At 37.6% G+C, this 15,039-nt stretch overlaps 1 protein-coding gene across 3 annotated transcripts in view; it reads right to left on the reverse strand.

Moving 5' to 3' along the window:
• Positions 1-784: 784 nt before the first annotated feature.
• The window catches only part of SOSTDC1 (sclerostin domain containing 1), a 66,705-nt gene continuing 52,450 nt past the window's right edge, over positions 785-15,039 (reverse strand). For 2 of the 3 annotated variants that reach the window (XM_060632613.3, XM_060632614.3), the window contains exons 3-4: positions 4,720-5,113; positions 785-2,225 (exon numbers count right to left, since the gene is read on the reverse strand). In XM_060632613.3, coding sequence (XP_060488596.1) covers positions 1,810-2,225; positions 4,720-4,924 — 621 coding nt within the window. In that variant the 5' untranslated portion in view covers positions 4,925-5,113 and the 3' untranslated portion in view covers positions 785-1,809. The remainder of the gene's footprint in view (positions 2,226-4,719; positions 5,114-15,039) is intronic. The other variant, XM_060632615.3, reaches the window with a different exon arrangement.

Here is a 15,039-nt window from a genome sequence, read left to right on the forward strand (position 1 = left end):
CGCATGTGACGTTTAAATTTGCAATTACAAAAGCACAACCTGCTACAGAAGAGGAGCAAGGACCCCTTTGTGTTCAAAATCCAAAAGGGAAAACCCAGAAGATCTTATCAGCCCATAACCAAGCCCCTTTGGTTTTCATGCGGAGCGATGGGCTGAATCATTTGATTGAATTGGCACATCAGTTATATAACCGTACAATCTGGTTCAAGACTGGGGCTAGGTTGCTTAATGTTTCAACATGTCAGACTCGAAAATACTGAAAAATTAGTTTTTGTTTCCTTTGTTGTTTTTATTTGGTTTTATTTGTTGTTTGGGGGTGGGGGAGGGGCACGCAATAGTATTCAAAATTCCCCTAACAGATGGTAGTAGTTTTTTCACAAGTCCTTTCTCAAATTTAGCTGTATGATGGAATCACCTGGAAAACCTTAAAATCTGCTGATATCTGAGTTCTACCCCCAGAAAGTATGATGTAATTTGGATGCCAGCCTGGACATTGGGTCTTAAATTATCTCCTCCAGGTGATTATAATGGGCAGCAGACTTGGCATCCCAGGTGTATATACATATGATATTCTCATTACAACTCACTACAACTGGATTGTCACCCAACTTTTTAAATCATCCCTTTACTGAAAAGATTGTCTTTCTTTCTCTCCTCTGTTACTGAAGAACTTTTTTTTTCAAAACTTGAATGTGCCTTATCAAAGAAATCAATTATTCTGATACATAAATTCTAATTTTGGTACACGTGCACCTTTTTCATACATGTTAAAGGCAAGGACAACAACTTTTAGCAGTGTTTATTTTCGTTAAAAGAAACTGACGGAATTGAAGGTTAATTCACCTTTGGATTGCACAGATTAAACAAAAAGGTATTATATATTTCAGTTTTACAAAGCATCTTATTGATTTAAAAGGATCCATACTATTGATAAAGTTCATGATAAAACATATATGTAAAAAGGAGACTAAAATATTTATTTTACATATCTACACGTATTCTCATATTTCTAGATCAACCACAAATCATACAGGAAAATATTTAGGTACATGGAAAAGCTTCAAAACATAAAAAATTAACAGTTTGAAAAAAAATCACATGTGAAAGCTCATTAAATAATAACATTGACAAATAAATAGTTCATCAGTTTTACTTATTAGCTGCTGCCATGCATTTCTGGCATTCCATTGTAAGCAAGGGTCAGCATGCAGGGTATAATTTCATACTATGAGACTGTAAAAAGCTACAGGGCTTATTTTTGAAGTGAAATGTCACAATATCTTTCACTCTTTCAAAGGAGATCACTCATGGCTGCTAAACTTCCCATGAAAATTACCAAAAAAAAAAAAAAAAAAGCACCTTTCTGAAATGTTACTGTGAAGATTCATGGCAACAATTTTTTTTTAACTCTTTAATTATGAAAGGGTTTTGCTGGGGATAGTGTGGGGTGGGGGATGGGCTGGAGAGTGGAGGATAACCAAGAAGCCCTTTTCTGCTTTAAAAAGTAATGATTCAGTGATGTATATAGTATCACCAGTCTTTCGAGAACCATGGGGAATTAAAACTACAGGTTGCATGGAATTTAAATGCAAATTGCACTCAAGGATATGCATACATCTTGAAAAACTTGAAAAAGAAAAGCTATTCCCAGAGAAGGTCCTGATACTTAGGACAGCTTGGTGGGTTTGATCAAAGCACAAAGCATCTATTTTCAAGTAAGAAAATAGCAATGGCAGGCTTGAGTCTTCCAAGCAATAAGATCTGTAAAGCAGATGGTTACTAGCCAGTCTGGTGTCGAGAGTCTGAGTTCTAACTCAGGCTGTGCTTGCTGGATTTGCTGGCTCTTTTCCGCTCTCTGTGATGCTGGGCTGGCTTGGCAGGCGACATGCTCTCAAAGTTATGACTGGACTCATTGTGCTGCCGAGTGTACCTCTTGCACTTGCAGGCGGTGACCACTGTGATTTTGTAGGTGCGCGTGCTGCCATCTTGGCACTGAAGCTGGATTCTCTGGGTGCGTGTTTTGTCATTGACACACCTCCATTCCTGGGAGCTCCTCCTGCTCCAGTACTTGGTTCCATAGCCTCCCCCTATCCAGTTTGGCAGCACCGGCAGGGGCAAGCACTCACCAGCACACACCAGCTCTTTCAGGGGGCTGATGCTGGTGCACTGGCCATCGGAGATGTATTTGGTGGAACGCAGCTCCCGGCAACCCACTTGAACTCTACCTACAGGAAACGGAAGAGCGTGCATGAAAGAGAAGAAGCAAATGAACGCTTCAAAAACAACAACAACAAAGGCATCTGCAATGGCAAAAACTGTATCCAAATGATAGCAAGTTGTTAAATAGAAAGGGAACATCTATTTCATTTTCACAATGCAAAAATCTGCCTGGATGGGTGTAGAGATAACTTCCGTGAAAATGATCAGTTCAAATGGCTGTACATTTTTGAAATAAAATGAACTAGGCCTGATTTTTGTTTTCATGGGTAACATTAACTAATTGCTTACTGAAGTGTTTGAAAATCCCATTGTTTTTTAGTCTTACTCCCCAGTAAGGGTTAAACAGTTCTTACACTTGTGTAAATATTCCTTCTTCAGTGAGCTAAGAGACTATAATGTTCTTTTTCTCACAGGTCATATCAGTTAATATCTGCAAGTGCTTTTAATTAGGTTTTTAAAAAAATCTCCTGGGAAAATGTGAAAAGTATTTAAATATTGTGTACAATGTGTATGCTCTCTCTCTATTTTGTTTCAATTATAAAATTCAGCTGCAGAGAATCATACATACATGTGTGTACAAAGTCTGACATTTTGCATATCAACCTTAATAACTACGTTTTAAACCTAAATTCCCAAGCTATCTTTTAAAAACAAATATTAAAATGTTTGAAAGGCAAAATGTCACTACAACTCAAAATTTGAAGAATATAAAAGCCCCTAAATCAGGAACGTATGGTTGCCATAACAACTTGGCTACATTTCCATGAATTTTATGGCAGAAAAATGCCTAACATGTCTGATTTACAACTGCAAGAGGAACCATGGTGTTCGTTTCCTGAAGGCTGGTCATGGCAAACTTTTTGTTTAGTTACTTGAATCTGTTAAGTATGTTCTCTAATCAGCTGTTTCTTGTTACATGCCTTATGCAATTAAAGCAAAAATTAATCTTGAAATGTTTGAGTGTTCCTTTCCATTGCTTTGTTACCCAAACTTGAGGAAAATTGCCTGTACAATCTTGAAAAGAAATCAAAGTTTGTTAACCAGAAAAAAAAAAATGTTTATAAGGATAGACTGCTGAAATTTAAAAGATAAAAATGCTAAGGACCGGTGAAGTAGCCTTGCCTTGAAGTGGAATCCTGAAGGCTAATTTGAAGTAGATCCTGAATGAGGAGTTGGACTTTGTCTCTCGGCCTCAGTAGCTCTGAGGTGGGAGACATAGCCTAAAGGGATGCAGTAGCTGTAAAACAATTTATGTAGACACACATACATCCGTATAGAGCATGGGATTAAAGTGAAAGGGTAAACTAGCTGACTGGTCAGTGTGCTCTGCCTGTCTCATTCTGATTCCAGCTTCCCTTCCTGCATCTGCCTTAGGAATGCACCTGGAAAGAGCCGGAGATGAATTTGACTTGCCTAGCTTTTTGTTCCCCAAGTATATACCGATTTGGCATTTTTGCAGTGACAGTTCATTGACCATGAATACCCACCACATTGCTCAGTAATCTAATAATAATCAGATACCGCCTTTGTACATAAGAGCAACTATCCTCAAGAAAGTGAAAACACCTTGGTTTTCTTAGAAAGACATTAATAGCCCTATTTGCTTGGACTTCTCAAAGGTCAAAATTACTTCTAGCAGTTGAATGGAATTGAGGTGGAGCAAAAGATTTGTGTAAGATTTCCTGTGCACTGTTTTTCTGTGTCTCTATGAAAACCTGTTTGCTAGCATGTGAACTTTTCCTGAAAGGAGTGAAGCAAAAGTTAGGAGAAGAAATTTGAATCCCTCTAAGTAATGTTTGATTAGTGTGTCAATTCAGCAAACAGAAAAGAAAACAAATACTCCCTGTACAAAATATTATTGTACTGCTATTATTTTAAATCTCTAAAGTTATAAAAGTTTCCCCACTCTTTCACAGAAGTATACAATTAGCCCAATTTGGATCTGGTTAATAAGTAATTATGTTGGAAAAGTAGGATTCTCCAATATTTTTAGTTACATCTCTCTTTTACATTGGTCATCATCAAAACTTTCACTAGACATATTTTAGAAATCCTTGTGAGCCATTTTTTTTTTCCCGGAAAGCTTATGATTTCCTATACATACTTTGGTTAGTCACGTTTATGCACTTTACCACAATTGTACATGTCCTGAAATACACAGAAAACAACCCGAATGTACACTACGTAGAAGAACACTTTTTTAAAAATTCTTGTTTTGCATGATTTTTAAAAAAGCAACAGTTTAATTCCTAGAAACATTTTCTTTTTTGGATGTTTGATAGAACTTAAGTCCTCGCCTGCATTATCAAATCACTGTTTTAGTTACATTAACTTTGTAGGGAAGAATGCCAATCTACACATGCAGTAGATTACTCCCAGATTGTTTAGCAAAATATACATGGTTCAGGTTAGTTAGCAATGAAACGATTCTATAGGAATGTGAGCTAATGCTACCAAAAGAGAAAAAAAACAAAATCCATGCAAGTAAAACACACTTACTGTTCCGATCCAGTCCAGTGTTACTGAAATGCCTGCCTCCATTTCTGGCTTGATTCATCGTGCTGTTGCTGCTGGGGTGTGCTGGAACAGGTTTAACCACATGTGAATAAAGGATTTCTGTGGCATCATTTTTAAAAGCCAAACAGCTTTTCATTAGGATGCATGCAAAGGGAATGAGATAGAAATGAATGGCAGGAGGAAGCATGGTGAGGAGAGGATTTGCTTGGCTGGAGAGCTGGTTAATTCCTTTCCCTCTGCTTCTGCACTGTAACTGTGAAATTCCTCTTCAAGGTTCCCTTTATATATCCAGTGAGGTTTGGCGTTCATTCAGGTGTAAAGTTGTATAGAGCTTCAGAGTGAAAACACAGAGAAGGGGTGGGATCCCTACATGACCCTGCAAAAGAATTTTACCAATAGAAGAGAAGACTACAGAAAAGGAGGAGCTTGGTATACAAATGGCCTGAAATTTCAGAGTTGCGCTTCATCAGTTGTCTGGGAGCTAAAGCAGCCAGGCACATTCTATAGCAACTCCAGACTATCTCCCTCTCTGCCATTTCCTTTCCTGTATCTAGTTCACATTCGGGTTTAATTTAAATGAAAATACACTGCTGTTCATTTGAAGAGATTTACATTCCCACAATTGTTCCGCACTCCCCCCAGATTTTAGAGTATTTAGGGTAGGGAGCGGGTTCTTCCCAGATAATAGGAAGGAGTTCGGGTGAGTTTTGCTAGACTTGCAGTAAGCACCTATTAAACATATTTTGTTTCTCAAGAAGCAAACCGATATATTTTTTTTCCTTTAAAGTATAAGGCATATGGAGCTAAAATCTGCCCCCTGGACACACTTAAATAATGCAGCTTTGATCTGCATGAACTGCTGCTCCACTAGGTAAATTATTGCCAGGGGTTCTGTGTGGAGAATAATGAGCATAGCTCTTTCTGCAGTAAAGAAATACTATCAATTTTCATCTTAAAAATATGTCACAATTGTGAAAATTCATAGCATTTAGCATAAAAAAAGCCATTCCGGACAGATCATTGTTTAGCAAATTCAAAATAATTTTTTCTAGGTTTTTCATTAGCTGCCCAACACATGTTCTATCTGTATTTACTAAGCATTTTGTTCATTGCTGCCTTTGACTCTGCTGCACACATAAGAAACATACTTTCCTGACCTTCTTTATCCACACCTGCAACAGATGTTCCATTAATATTACTTACCATTCTCCATTCTTTTAAAAAAAGTCACGAAATTTCCTCTGGTTTATGGGATATTTTGATTGGAATAATTACACACTCTGAATCATCTTTTCAATTTTAGATCTATTTTTGCCTTCTGTGCAGTTACTGACATGACCTGATAGCATAGATATTTTGTATCTCTCCCCTTTATAAACTTGGGTCTGTTATAGCTGCTATTCCTATCTATCTACCTACCTACCTGCCCACCTACCTATGTATCTATTCAGCTATCTATCCATCTATCCATCTATGTTTCTCCAAATGGCACTATTGACACTTTGAAATAGATAATTCTTTATTATGGAGGGCTGTTCTGTGTATTTAAACTTTTTTTTTTAATATTTATTTATTTTTGAGACAGAGAGAGAGAGAGAGAGAGAGAGAGAGAGAGAGAGAGCATGAACAGGGGAGGGTCAGAGGAAGAGGGAGACATAGAATCTGAAACAGGCTCCAGGCTCTGAGCTGTCAGCACAGAGCCTGACGCGGGGCTCGAACCCACAGACCGCGAGATCATGACCTGAGCCGAAGCCGGACGCTTAACCGACTGAGCCACCCAGGCGCCCCTGTTCTGTGTATTTAGCAGCATACCTGGCTGGCTTCTACACACTAGATGCCAGTACTATATCCCCACCCCCTCCATTATAACCAAAAATGTCTCCAGACTTTTCCAAATATCTCCTGCAGGCCAAAATCATCTATCCATCTATCTCTCTCAATATAAAAAGAAAGTAAAATTAAGAATAAAGACTAATTATTTAATAATACTAAGAAATTACTGAGTTTTTCAAGAAGGAAAGTATTATTATGGTTTTGTTTAGAATCAGCATCTACTTCTCTGTTAGAGGTATATGCTGAAATATTCTTAGACAAAATGATAGGATGTCTGGAATAAACTTCAAAAATAATTTGGGAGGAGGTTATTAGAGGTGTAGGTGGGGCAAGACTGGTCATGGGTTAAGGGTTCAAATGTTCAAAATTCTACATAATCAAAATTATAAAAACTAAAGTAAAAAAAATTCAATTTAATGTGTATGTCTTCTTCATAACAATCAGATCCCTATCCTAAGGTTGTATGTAGTCATTTATTCTAACATCCTTCCTGAAAAACAATACATCAGTTTACTGTATGCACATGGAGATTATATACTAGGCATCCTCTTAAAATACTAACTGAAGAAGTTTTTATCCTGCTTATCAGAGTACTTGATATTAATTACATGAAGGATGTTACTATTAACCATTTACCAGTAGACCCAATGCCTAAATGAAGCAAGGGGGTCAAAAGAATCTAATCTCTTCACCATTACTCTGTTGTGTGTCTGTGTGTCACAGTAAAACAAGATATTTTAATTTGCAGTTTAATTCCTTTTTTCTGATTTTTTAAAGTTTATTTATTCATTTTGAGACAGAGAGAGAGAGAGAGAGAGAGACAGACAGAGCACTAGTGGGGGAGGGATACAGAGAGAGGGAGACACAGAATACAAAGTAGGCTCACACTGTCAGCACAGAGCCCGATGCGGGGCTCAAACTCACAAACCATGAGATCATGACCTGAGCCGAAGTCAGATGCTTAACCAATGGAGACACCCAGGCTCCCCTTGCAGTTTAATTATTATGGTGGATTAATCAGATTGATCAAATTTATTTATAATTGTTAACTCTGTTTTGCATCTGGTATTCTGCAGACTCAGCCTTAGGATATTACCTCAGGCAGAAGCAAAATTGCCAGGATGAGGGCAATATGGTTGGTGCATGTGGACAGGAAAAATTTAGAGTTCTTAGATCCAATACATCATACAGGATCAAATTAGAAAACTACTTTGATAAAATAGAAATAATCACAAATTTGCTATTTAACAGTTCTTCTGAGCAGTTTAACAGTACTTCATTAAGAACAACCACAAACTCTAAGATTATGGGTATAAATGTTTGACATAATTGATTAAGAAAGTATTGCCCTGAGCAAGCTATGTTCTTTCTCATCTCCAAAACTTCGTATGCGCATGGTTCTCCTTCTATTTGGAAAATCTCCCTCTATCACTTTCCTCATTCCCTTCCTCATTGGCTAATACATATCTTTCCTCCAAGACTCACTTTAGATAGAACTAGGAGTAAAGAAAGTCCCTTGCCCTCTACCTCCTCAAGTCTGGAGTCAGCACCCCATCCATTGTATCAGAGTGGCCAATTGTCTGATGGCTTTGAAAACCTTGTGATACAAGAATGATTTTTATCTTACGAATAATGTTCAACAAGTGGATAAATTATTTAAGAAATATAGAAAAACTGTCCTTTCACATACTCAAAAATTGGTTAATACTTATGGTAGGCAATCAGAAAAATGGCCCCTAATAACCTTCAACTCATGATATTCACACCCCTGAGGCAATCTGCTTCTCTTCAGTGTACATTGGACCTAGTGACTAACTTCTAATGAATATAATATCGTGATGAGATGTGAATTTTATGCTTAGGTTATACCAAAAGACTGTGACTTCTGTCTTCCTTACCTGCTGTAGGTCCCTCACTTGCTTTGCTAGAAACCAGCTGCCATGTTATAAGTTTTCCTATGGAGAGTTGGCCCAAGTGGCAAGGAATGGATGTCTCTTGCCAACAAGGAAGGGGAGCCTTCCACTAAACAAACCATGAGGACCTGAATTCTATCAACAACCACATGGATAAGTTTGAAAGCAAATCTCACAGCCCATCTTTCACGTGAGGCCTGCAGCCCCAGCTTATACCTTGTGACCTTATGAAAGACTTTAAGCCAGAGCCATCTCAGCAGCTATGAGATAGTAAACGTTGTTCTAACTAAGGTTTGATGTAATTTGTTACATATCCATAGATAATTAAGACAATATTATCTGTTTGAAAATGAAGATACAGTAATTAAGCTATTAATTTTGTGAATAATGCTAGGACCTTGAAAGCATTAGACATGGCACCATTCAATATGGTGGTTGGGCAACTTCTGTTTTTAGGCTTTGAAATCTATTTTCTGGTCCTCCGTTGAGTCATTGATGTTGTTCTATTATTAATAATCAAATAATGGTATAGAATTACCGCTATTACTCTGATGTGCAAAAGCTGGAATTTAAATGCTCTAATAGTATTGTTGATCATGTGACTCCTAGCACTGGAATCAGAAAATCTGAATTTGAATCTTATTTCTGGCATTTGTAATCTGTATGAACTGGTTATATTTCCTGAAACTAAGTTAGTTGTTTCATGTGTAAAACATCACTAAACTTACCTATCTCAATAAGAAATAAAAAAAAAAAAAAAAAAAAAAAGAAAGTGTCTGGCATAAAACCAGGCCCAGAAGAAATGGAAAAAATAGTCACTGAATATGAGTTTAAAAGTCCTGTTTCTCATTAGAGTCTTTGAATTTAAAAATGATTTTTCAAAGGTTAGAGAAGTCTCCAACAAACACAATTATTCAATTTAAGATGGAGAACAAAAGTTAAAAGGAAAGATTGTTTAGTTTGATTAAACACTAAAGAATGTGTAAATGTTCTTTGGTTAAAAATAATTAGACTGACCAATTGTTTTTTTATCTCTGACAGGGGAAGAACCAGAATAAATATAAACAAAATATGTTTACTGAATGCAATAATGAGCTATATCTCGTTCTCTATGGACTTAAACTATGTTCAGAGTGTTCCAATTAATAAGAGAACTTATGGCATTGACCACCATTAGTTTAGAAGAGAAAGAAAACTACTATAGAATCTTCATGCATAAAAATCCTTAAAAGAGGATGGATTAACATCTTTCATTCATTTCATGTCAATATGTGTCGAGTCCAGTATTTGTCAAAGACGCTGCAGTTCAGGGTCTGCAAAGCTGAATGAGGCACAGCGCTTACCCTCTTGCCTTTTCCCTAAAGCTCCTGTTTAGAATTCCACTAAAGGAATTGCCCTTAACTTGATCCTTCTGTAGGATTTTCTTCCTCCCTCACCACCGTTATTAGTTGTCTCTTTTATTTTGTTTAAATGTTTTTTTGGTTTTATTTGTAGAATAAATGTGTTTTTGTTGTTGTTATAAGCATCCCCAACACAGATAATATTAATTTACATAGTGCTGTTTATAAGGCGCTGTGTAGCCTGACACAAGACCCAAGTGGAAATTCAAAATCCAGTGGATACATCCCTAGATATAGTTCTCAGTCTTGGCACTAGCGACATTCCGGGCCAGGTCATTGTTATGGGACCTGTCCTGTGTATTGTAGGGGGTTTAGCGGCAACCCTGGGCTTTCTCCGCTAGATGCCACTTGTACCTCCCTCACCCAGCTGTGAACAACAAAAATATCTTCTTCAGACATTGCCAAAATGTCCCCGATGTGCAAAACGGTCCTGGGTTATAAACCACCAGCCTAGGCAAATTCTCCAGGAAACTTCCTAAAAGTGCCAGCAAGCTGCTATTAAGGAAAACCTTACATGCAAGCTCTAGGGAACATGTCAAGACAGTAAGAAGAGGGCTTCCATATGGTTGTAAAAATTAGGGAAACTAGTAAGTTGTCCTTTTCACTGGCGTTTGCTACCTTGCACAGTAAGAACTGATCTCTTCATCGCACATTCAGCTCACACAAGTCCCTGAACTCAGTGTGAGCATGGTTGGTAGCATATTAAATATCCTGTCCCCAATAATGGGAGCTAGAATTCGTTTTGTTCCACACAACCCTGATAGTTCTTCTAAAACCGTATTTTAGGGGCACCTGGTAGCTCAGTTGGTTAAGTGGCCGACTTCGGTTCAGGTCATGATCTCGCAGTCCATGGATTTGAGCTCCACATCTGGCTCTGTGCTGATAGCTCAGCCTGGAGCCTGCTTCAGATTCTGTGTCTCCATCTCTCTCTGCCCCTCCACCCCCCCTCTCTCTCTCAAAAATAATTAAGCTTTAAAAAAGGTCCTGAGACCTTGAATCAGAACCCCCTGGGGTAGAATCCAGGAACCTGTGTTCTAACAACTCTCCCAGTCCTTGTTCTGCGTGCTAAGGTGTGAGATGCACGACAGTAGACTGCACACATGCCCTGTCCCCATAGTCTCCATCACAGTTACCTCATCTGTTTAACTAGGACTCTGCTCCAGACTCTTCCAGTTTGTACAGTCAGATGGAAGCCCTGCCCTGAAGCTCAGCTCAGTTGGCCAAAACCTGAACCCATTTCTTTTTCCTGTATTTATTTCTCCCTAGGGCCTGGATATTCTTGGTGTCTTCCAGTGACTGATTAATGCTTTGTTCCATAGAGATGGACACAAAAATTACCACCTACGGTGATACCATTGCTCACTAGAAATTTTGGCAGCCATATCTGATTCTCACAGCTATCAATGTTGACCCAGATTTTGGCAAAATACTTTGATCATTGTGGTTTTGATTGTTGTCCACCAACCTCAGGAGCATTCCACAGCCAAGTCAGGCTCCTAGCCCTGGCAGCATGCAGTCTCGTTTCACTCTTTCCTGAGGAATCTCTTATTCAAGTACCAATGGGTTTCCTGGCCAAGCCCAAACCTATTAGGACCTTACCTCACCAGTAGTAGAGGCCTAACAATCTGTAGTTCCCTGGTATGTCAGAAAACTGGAGGACAAAAAGAACGTAGCAGAGAATCTGGCCCAATACCACTACAGCTTTTCTGGGAAATAAAGTTGCTGCAGAAACTTCCTAATTTCAATTCTGGTATGTTTTAATGAAGTAATTTGCTTCCAAGTTCTGTGTAGATGGGAGGTGTGGTGTAGGGGTCCCACAGCTACTATATAGCTGGAATGAAGGATAGGTGCTAGGGAACATGGAAAACAATTGTGTCTACATTGATTGGAAAGGCAGATTGGAGCACATCATTAACTACAGTCCTGCTTTGCAGGTTTAAATGTTTGGAGATAATTTGGTAAACAGTGAAGAGTCACTGAAGGATGTGAATGTGAATATATGTGTTTTGTTTTTTATTTTCACAAAGTGAAAACACCATGTAACTTACATACAGGTAAAGTGATAGAAAATTTCCAGTACCCCAAAGTTTCTCTCCTGTCCCCTTTCCTAGTAACCACTTTCTTCCTCCTCCCTAAAATAAAATTACTATTCTGATTTCTGACGCCAGTTATTAATTTTGCCTGTTTTAGAATTTGATATAAGAATGACTTTTTTCATTGTTGTATACTATTGAATTGCATTGACATCCACAATTCATTTATCTAGTCTAGACTGGATTGGTTCTAGCTTGTGGCTATTATGAATAAAGTTGTTATAAACATTCTAGTGCCTGTCTTTTGATGCATCTATAGATATATATTTTTGTTAAATATAAATCTAGTTGTGAAGTGGATGAAATAGAGAATTTGTATATTCAACTTTAGTAGATAATAACAAAGTTTTCCAAAGCAATCTCATTAAATGAAATATTCACTCGCCCCGACAGATTATAAGCAGGGGAAGGTCAAGAGCACACACATGGTTTCAGAACACTGATTCTAGATGCAATGCGTGATATGGGTTAGGCAGAGTTACACTGCAACATAGGAAGGAGGCACATTATTTCGAGAACTCAGGTGAAAAAAAAAAAAAATCCTGAACTTGAAAGAGAGAGGGAAGGCTAGGACAAAGATCAGAGACACTGAGAATAGGTTGGCAGCTGATTGGAAATGAAGGCAAAGGTGAAAATAAAGTTGTAAAGCTGGGTGACTAGGGAAATGGTGGGGTCAGGGGAACCAGGCTGGAAGAGTTTAAAGTTTAATAATGAGTTTAGACTGCATTAGGATGTGGTTACGGTGCTGGTGGAAAACCAAGAGAAATTGTCTAAGAGACAGCTAGAATCAAAGCTCAAGAAAGCTATCCAGCGACAGGCAGCAAATTTAGTCGGATGCTTTCTTAGAGTAGAACGCTAGAACTTGGTTTAGAAACCTTTTGTCAAGTAACACAAACACTTTCATTTACATACCTACTGTCATGTAATCCTGCCCCTAGATTTTTTAAACCTAATTCCCTACTTTCAGGAATTCTCAAGTAGTATAAACTACTGTGTAGACATATTTGTATAAGCTTATAAAACTTATGCCCTGTGTTTTTTGCAAAACCATAAATAACAAACATCTCTCAACATCCCTTCTTTTTTTATCACCCAGATAGCAACTGGCTTAGTTCAAGTTTTCATCATTATTTGCCTGGGCTACTGTCATTAACTACTTAACTGATCTCTCATCTTACAGGCTCATCACCTTAAAATGCACTCTCCAGAATAAGATACAGCAGGATCTTTTATTAAATTTTTTTTAATGTTTATTTATTATTGAGAGACAGAGAGACACAGAGTGTGAGCATGGGAGGGGTAGAGAGAGGGGAGACACAGAATCTGAAGTAGGCTCCAGGCTCTGAGCTGTCAGCACAGAGTCTGACCTGGGGCTTGAACTCATGAACTGTGAGACCATGACCTGAGCCAAAGTTGGTCGCCTAACCAACTAAGCCACCCAGGTGCTCAACAGCAGGATCTTTTAAAAATGGATATCAGAGCATCTCATTTAAAAATGTTAGTCGAGGCGCTCCTGGGTGGCTCAATGGGTTAAGCGTCTGATTCTTGATGTGAGCTCAGGTCATCATCTCCATGCTCACAGCACACAGCACAGAGCCTGCCTGGGATTCTCTCTCTCCCTCTCTCTGGGCCCCTCCCCTGCTTGCGTGCTCTCTCTCTCTCTCTCTCTCTCTCTTTCTCTCTAGAAAAAAAAGTCAGTTAGATCCTTTTACTTGCAGAACAAACATCTTCATGAGCCAGCTATCCTCCTTTCTTTCCATTCCTTAGATTTATGTTTCTATAGTAGTTTTTCATGCTCACCATTCAATTTAATGCCTTTATGCCTTTCATTCCTGCAAATGCTCTTTTCATTATTCAAAATTCTGTTCTTGGAAGGCTTTATTGAAAATATAGACTAAATTAACAAATGGTGAAATACAAAGGAAAGGACAATTGGGGGAAAAGGAAGAATATTTGGGAGATGGGTCTCTGAGGATTAGGTATTACAATTTAGAATAATATAAAGACATTTAGTTTTTATTTTTTTATATTTATTTAATTTATTTTTTTAAAGTTAGCATATAGTGCAACAATGATATCAGGAGTAGATTCCTCAGTTCCCCTTACCCATTTAGCCCATTCCCCTCCCACAACCCCTCCAGTAACCCTCTGTTTCTTCTCCATATTTAAGAGTCTCTTATGTTTTTGTCCCCCTCCCTGTCTTTATATTATTTTTGCTTCCTTTCCCTTATGTTCATCTGTTTTGTATCTTAAAGTCCTCATATGACAAAGACATTTATTTTAATCTCAGTAAAATCAGGTGCTTTACATTTCCAATCCTAATACACAGCACAATGTATTTAAGATCAGTAAAATTATTTAAAATATAATTATTAAAATAGAGAAAAGGATATATGCAGATTTTCAGCACAGAATATTTTATTTATGAACCTTGAAAGAGAATACTGCTTTATATTTTTAAATTTTCTAAACAAGTGTCCTTCTTAATGCTCTCATACGATTAACAAGAAAATTAAGCTGATTACTTCATAATATTTAAGCTTATTGTATTATGGAAAAGAGTTGCATCATCAGATTTCTACCTTTTTAAGAAATAGGATTATAAAATTATGAAAAGGATACATGCATGTTATAAACTGTGTCAATAGTTCATTAAGTAGGATAAAGTCACCTCTTCCCATTTCTCCTCCAACCCCACTACCCAGGAATAATCAGTTAGGAGTGTCTTGTGATGTTTTCCAACATTTTGTGCATTTATAAGCTAATTTAAATATGATATGCATATACATACATATATATTTTTTTAACTTTTGTCATAAAGACAGGAACATGCTATACATAGGATTTCTCAAATTACACTGAGTATTTAATGACCTATCTTGGACATTTTCCTGTATCAGAACATACAGGTTTGCCTCATTCTTTTCAACCTTAGCATTGGATGGGCTACATGGATCTTATATAAACTATCCATTAATTCTCTTCTGATAAAATATTTAGATTGTTTTTAGATGATCTCCTTTATATATGTGGCAGGATATTTGTTCTAGACAATCACTTAGC

Source organism: Panthera onca, chromosome A2 (assembly GCF_046562875.1).
Source record: "Panthera onca isolate mPanOnc1 chromosome A2, mPanOnc1 haplotype 2, whole genome shotgun sequence".
In the NCBI taxonomy this organism is placed as follows: Eukaryota; Metazoa; Chordata; class Mammalia; order Carnivora; family Felidae; genus Panthera; species Panthera onca.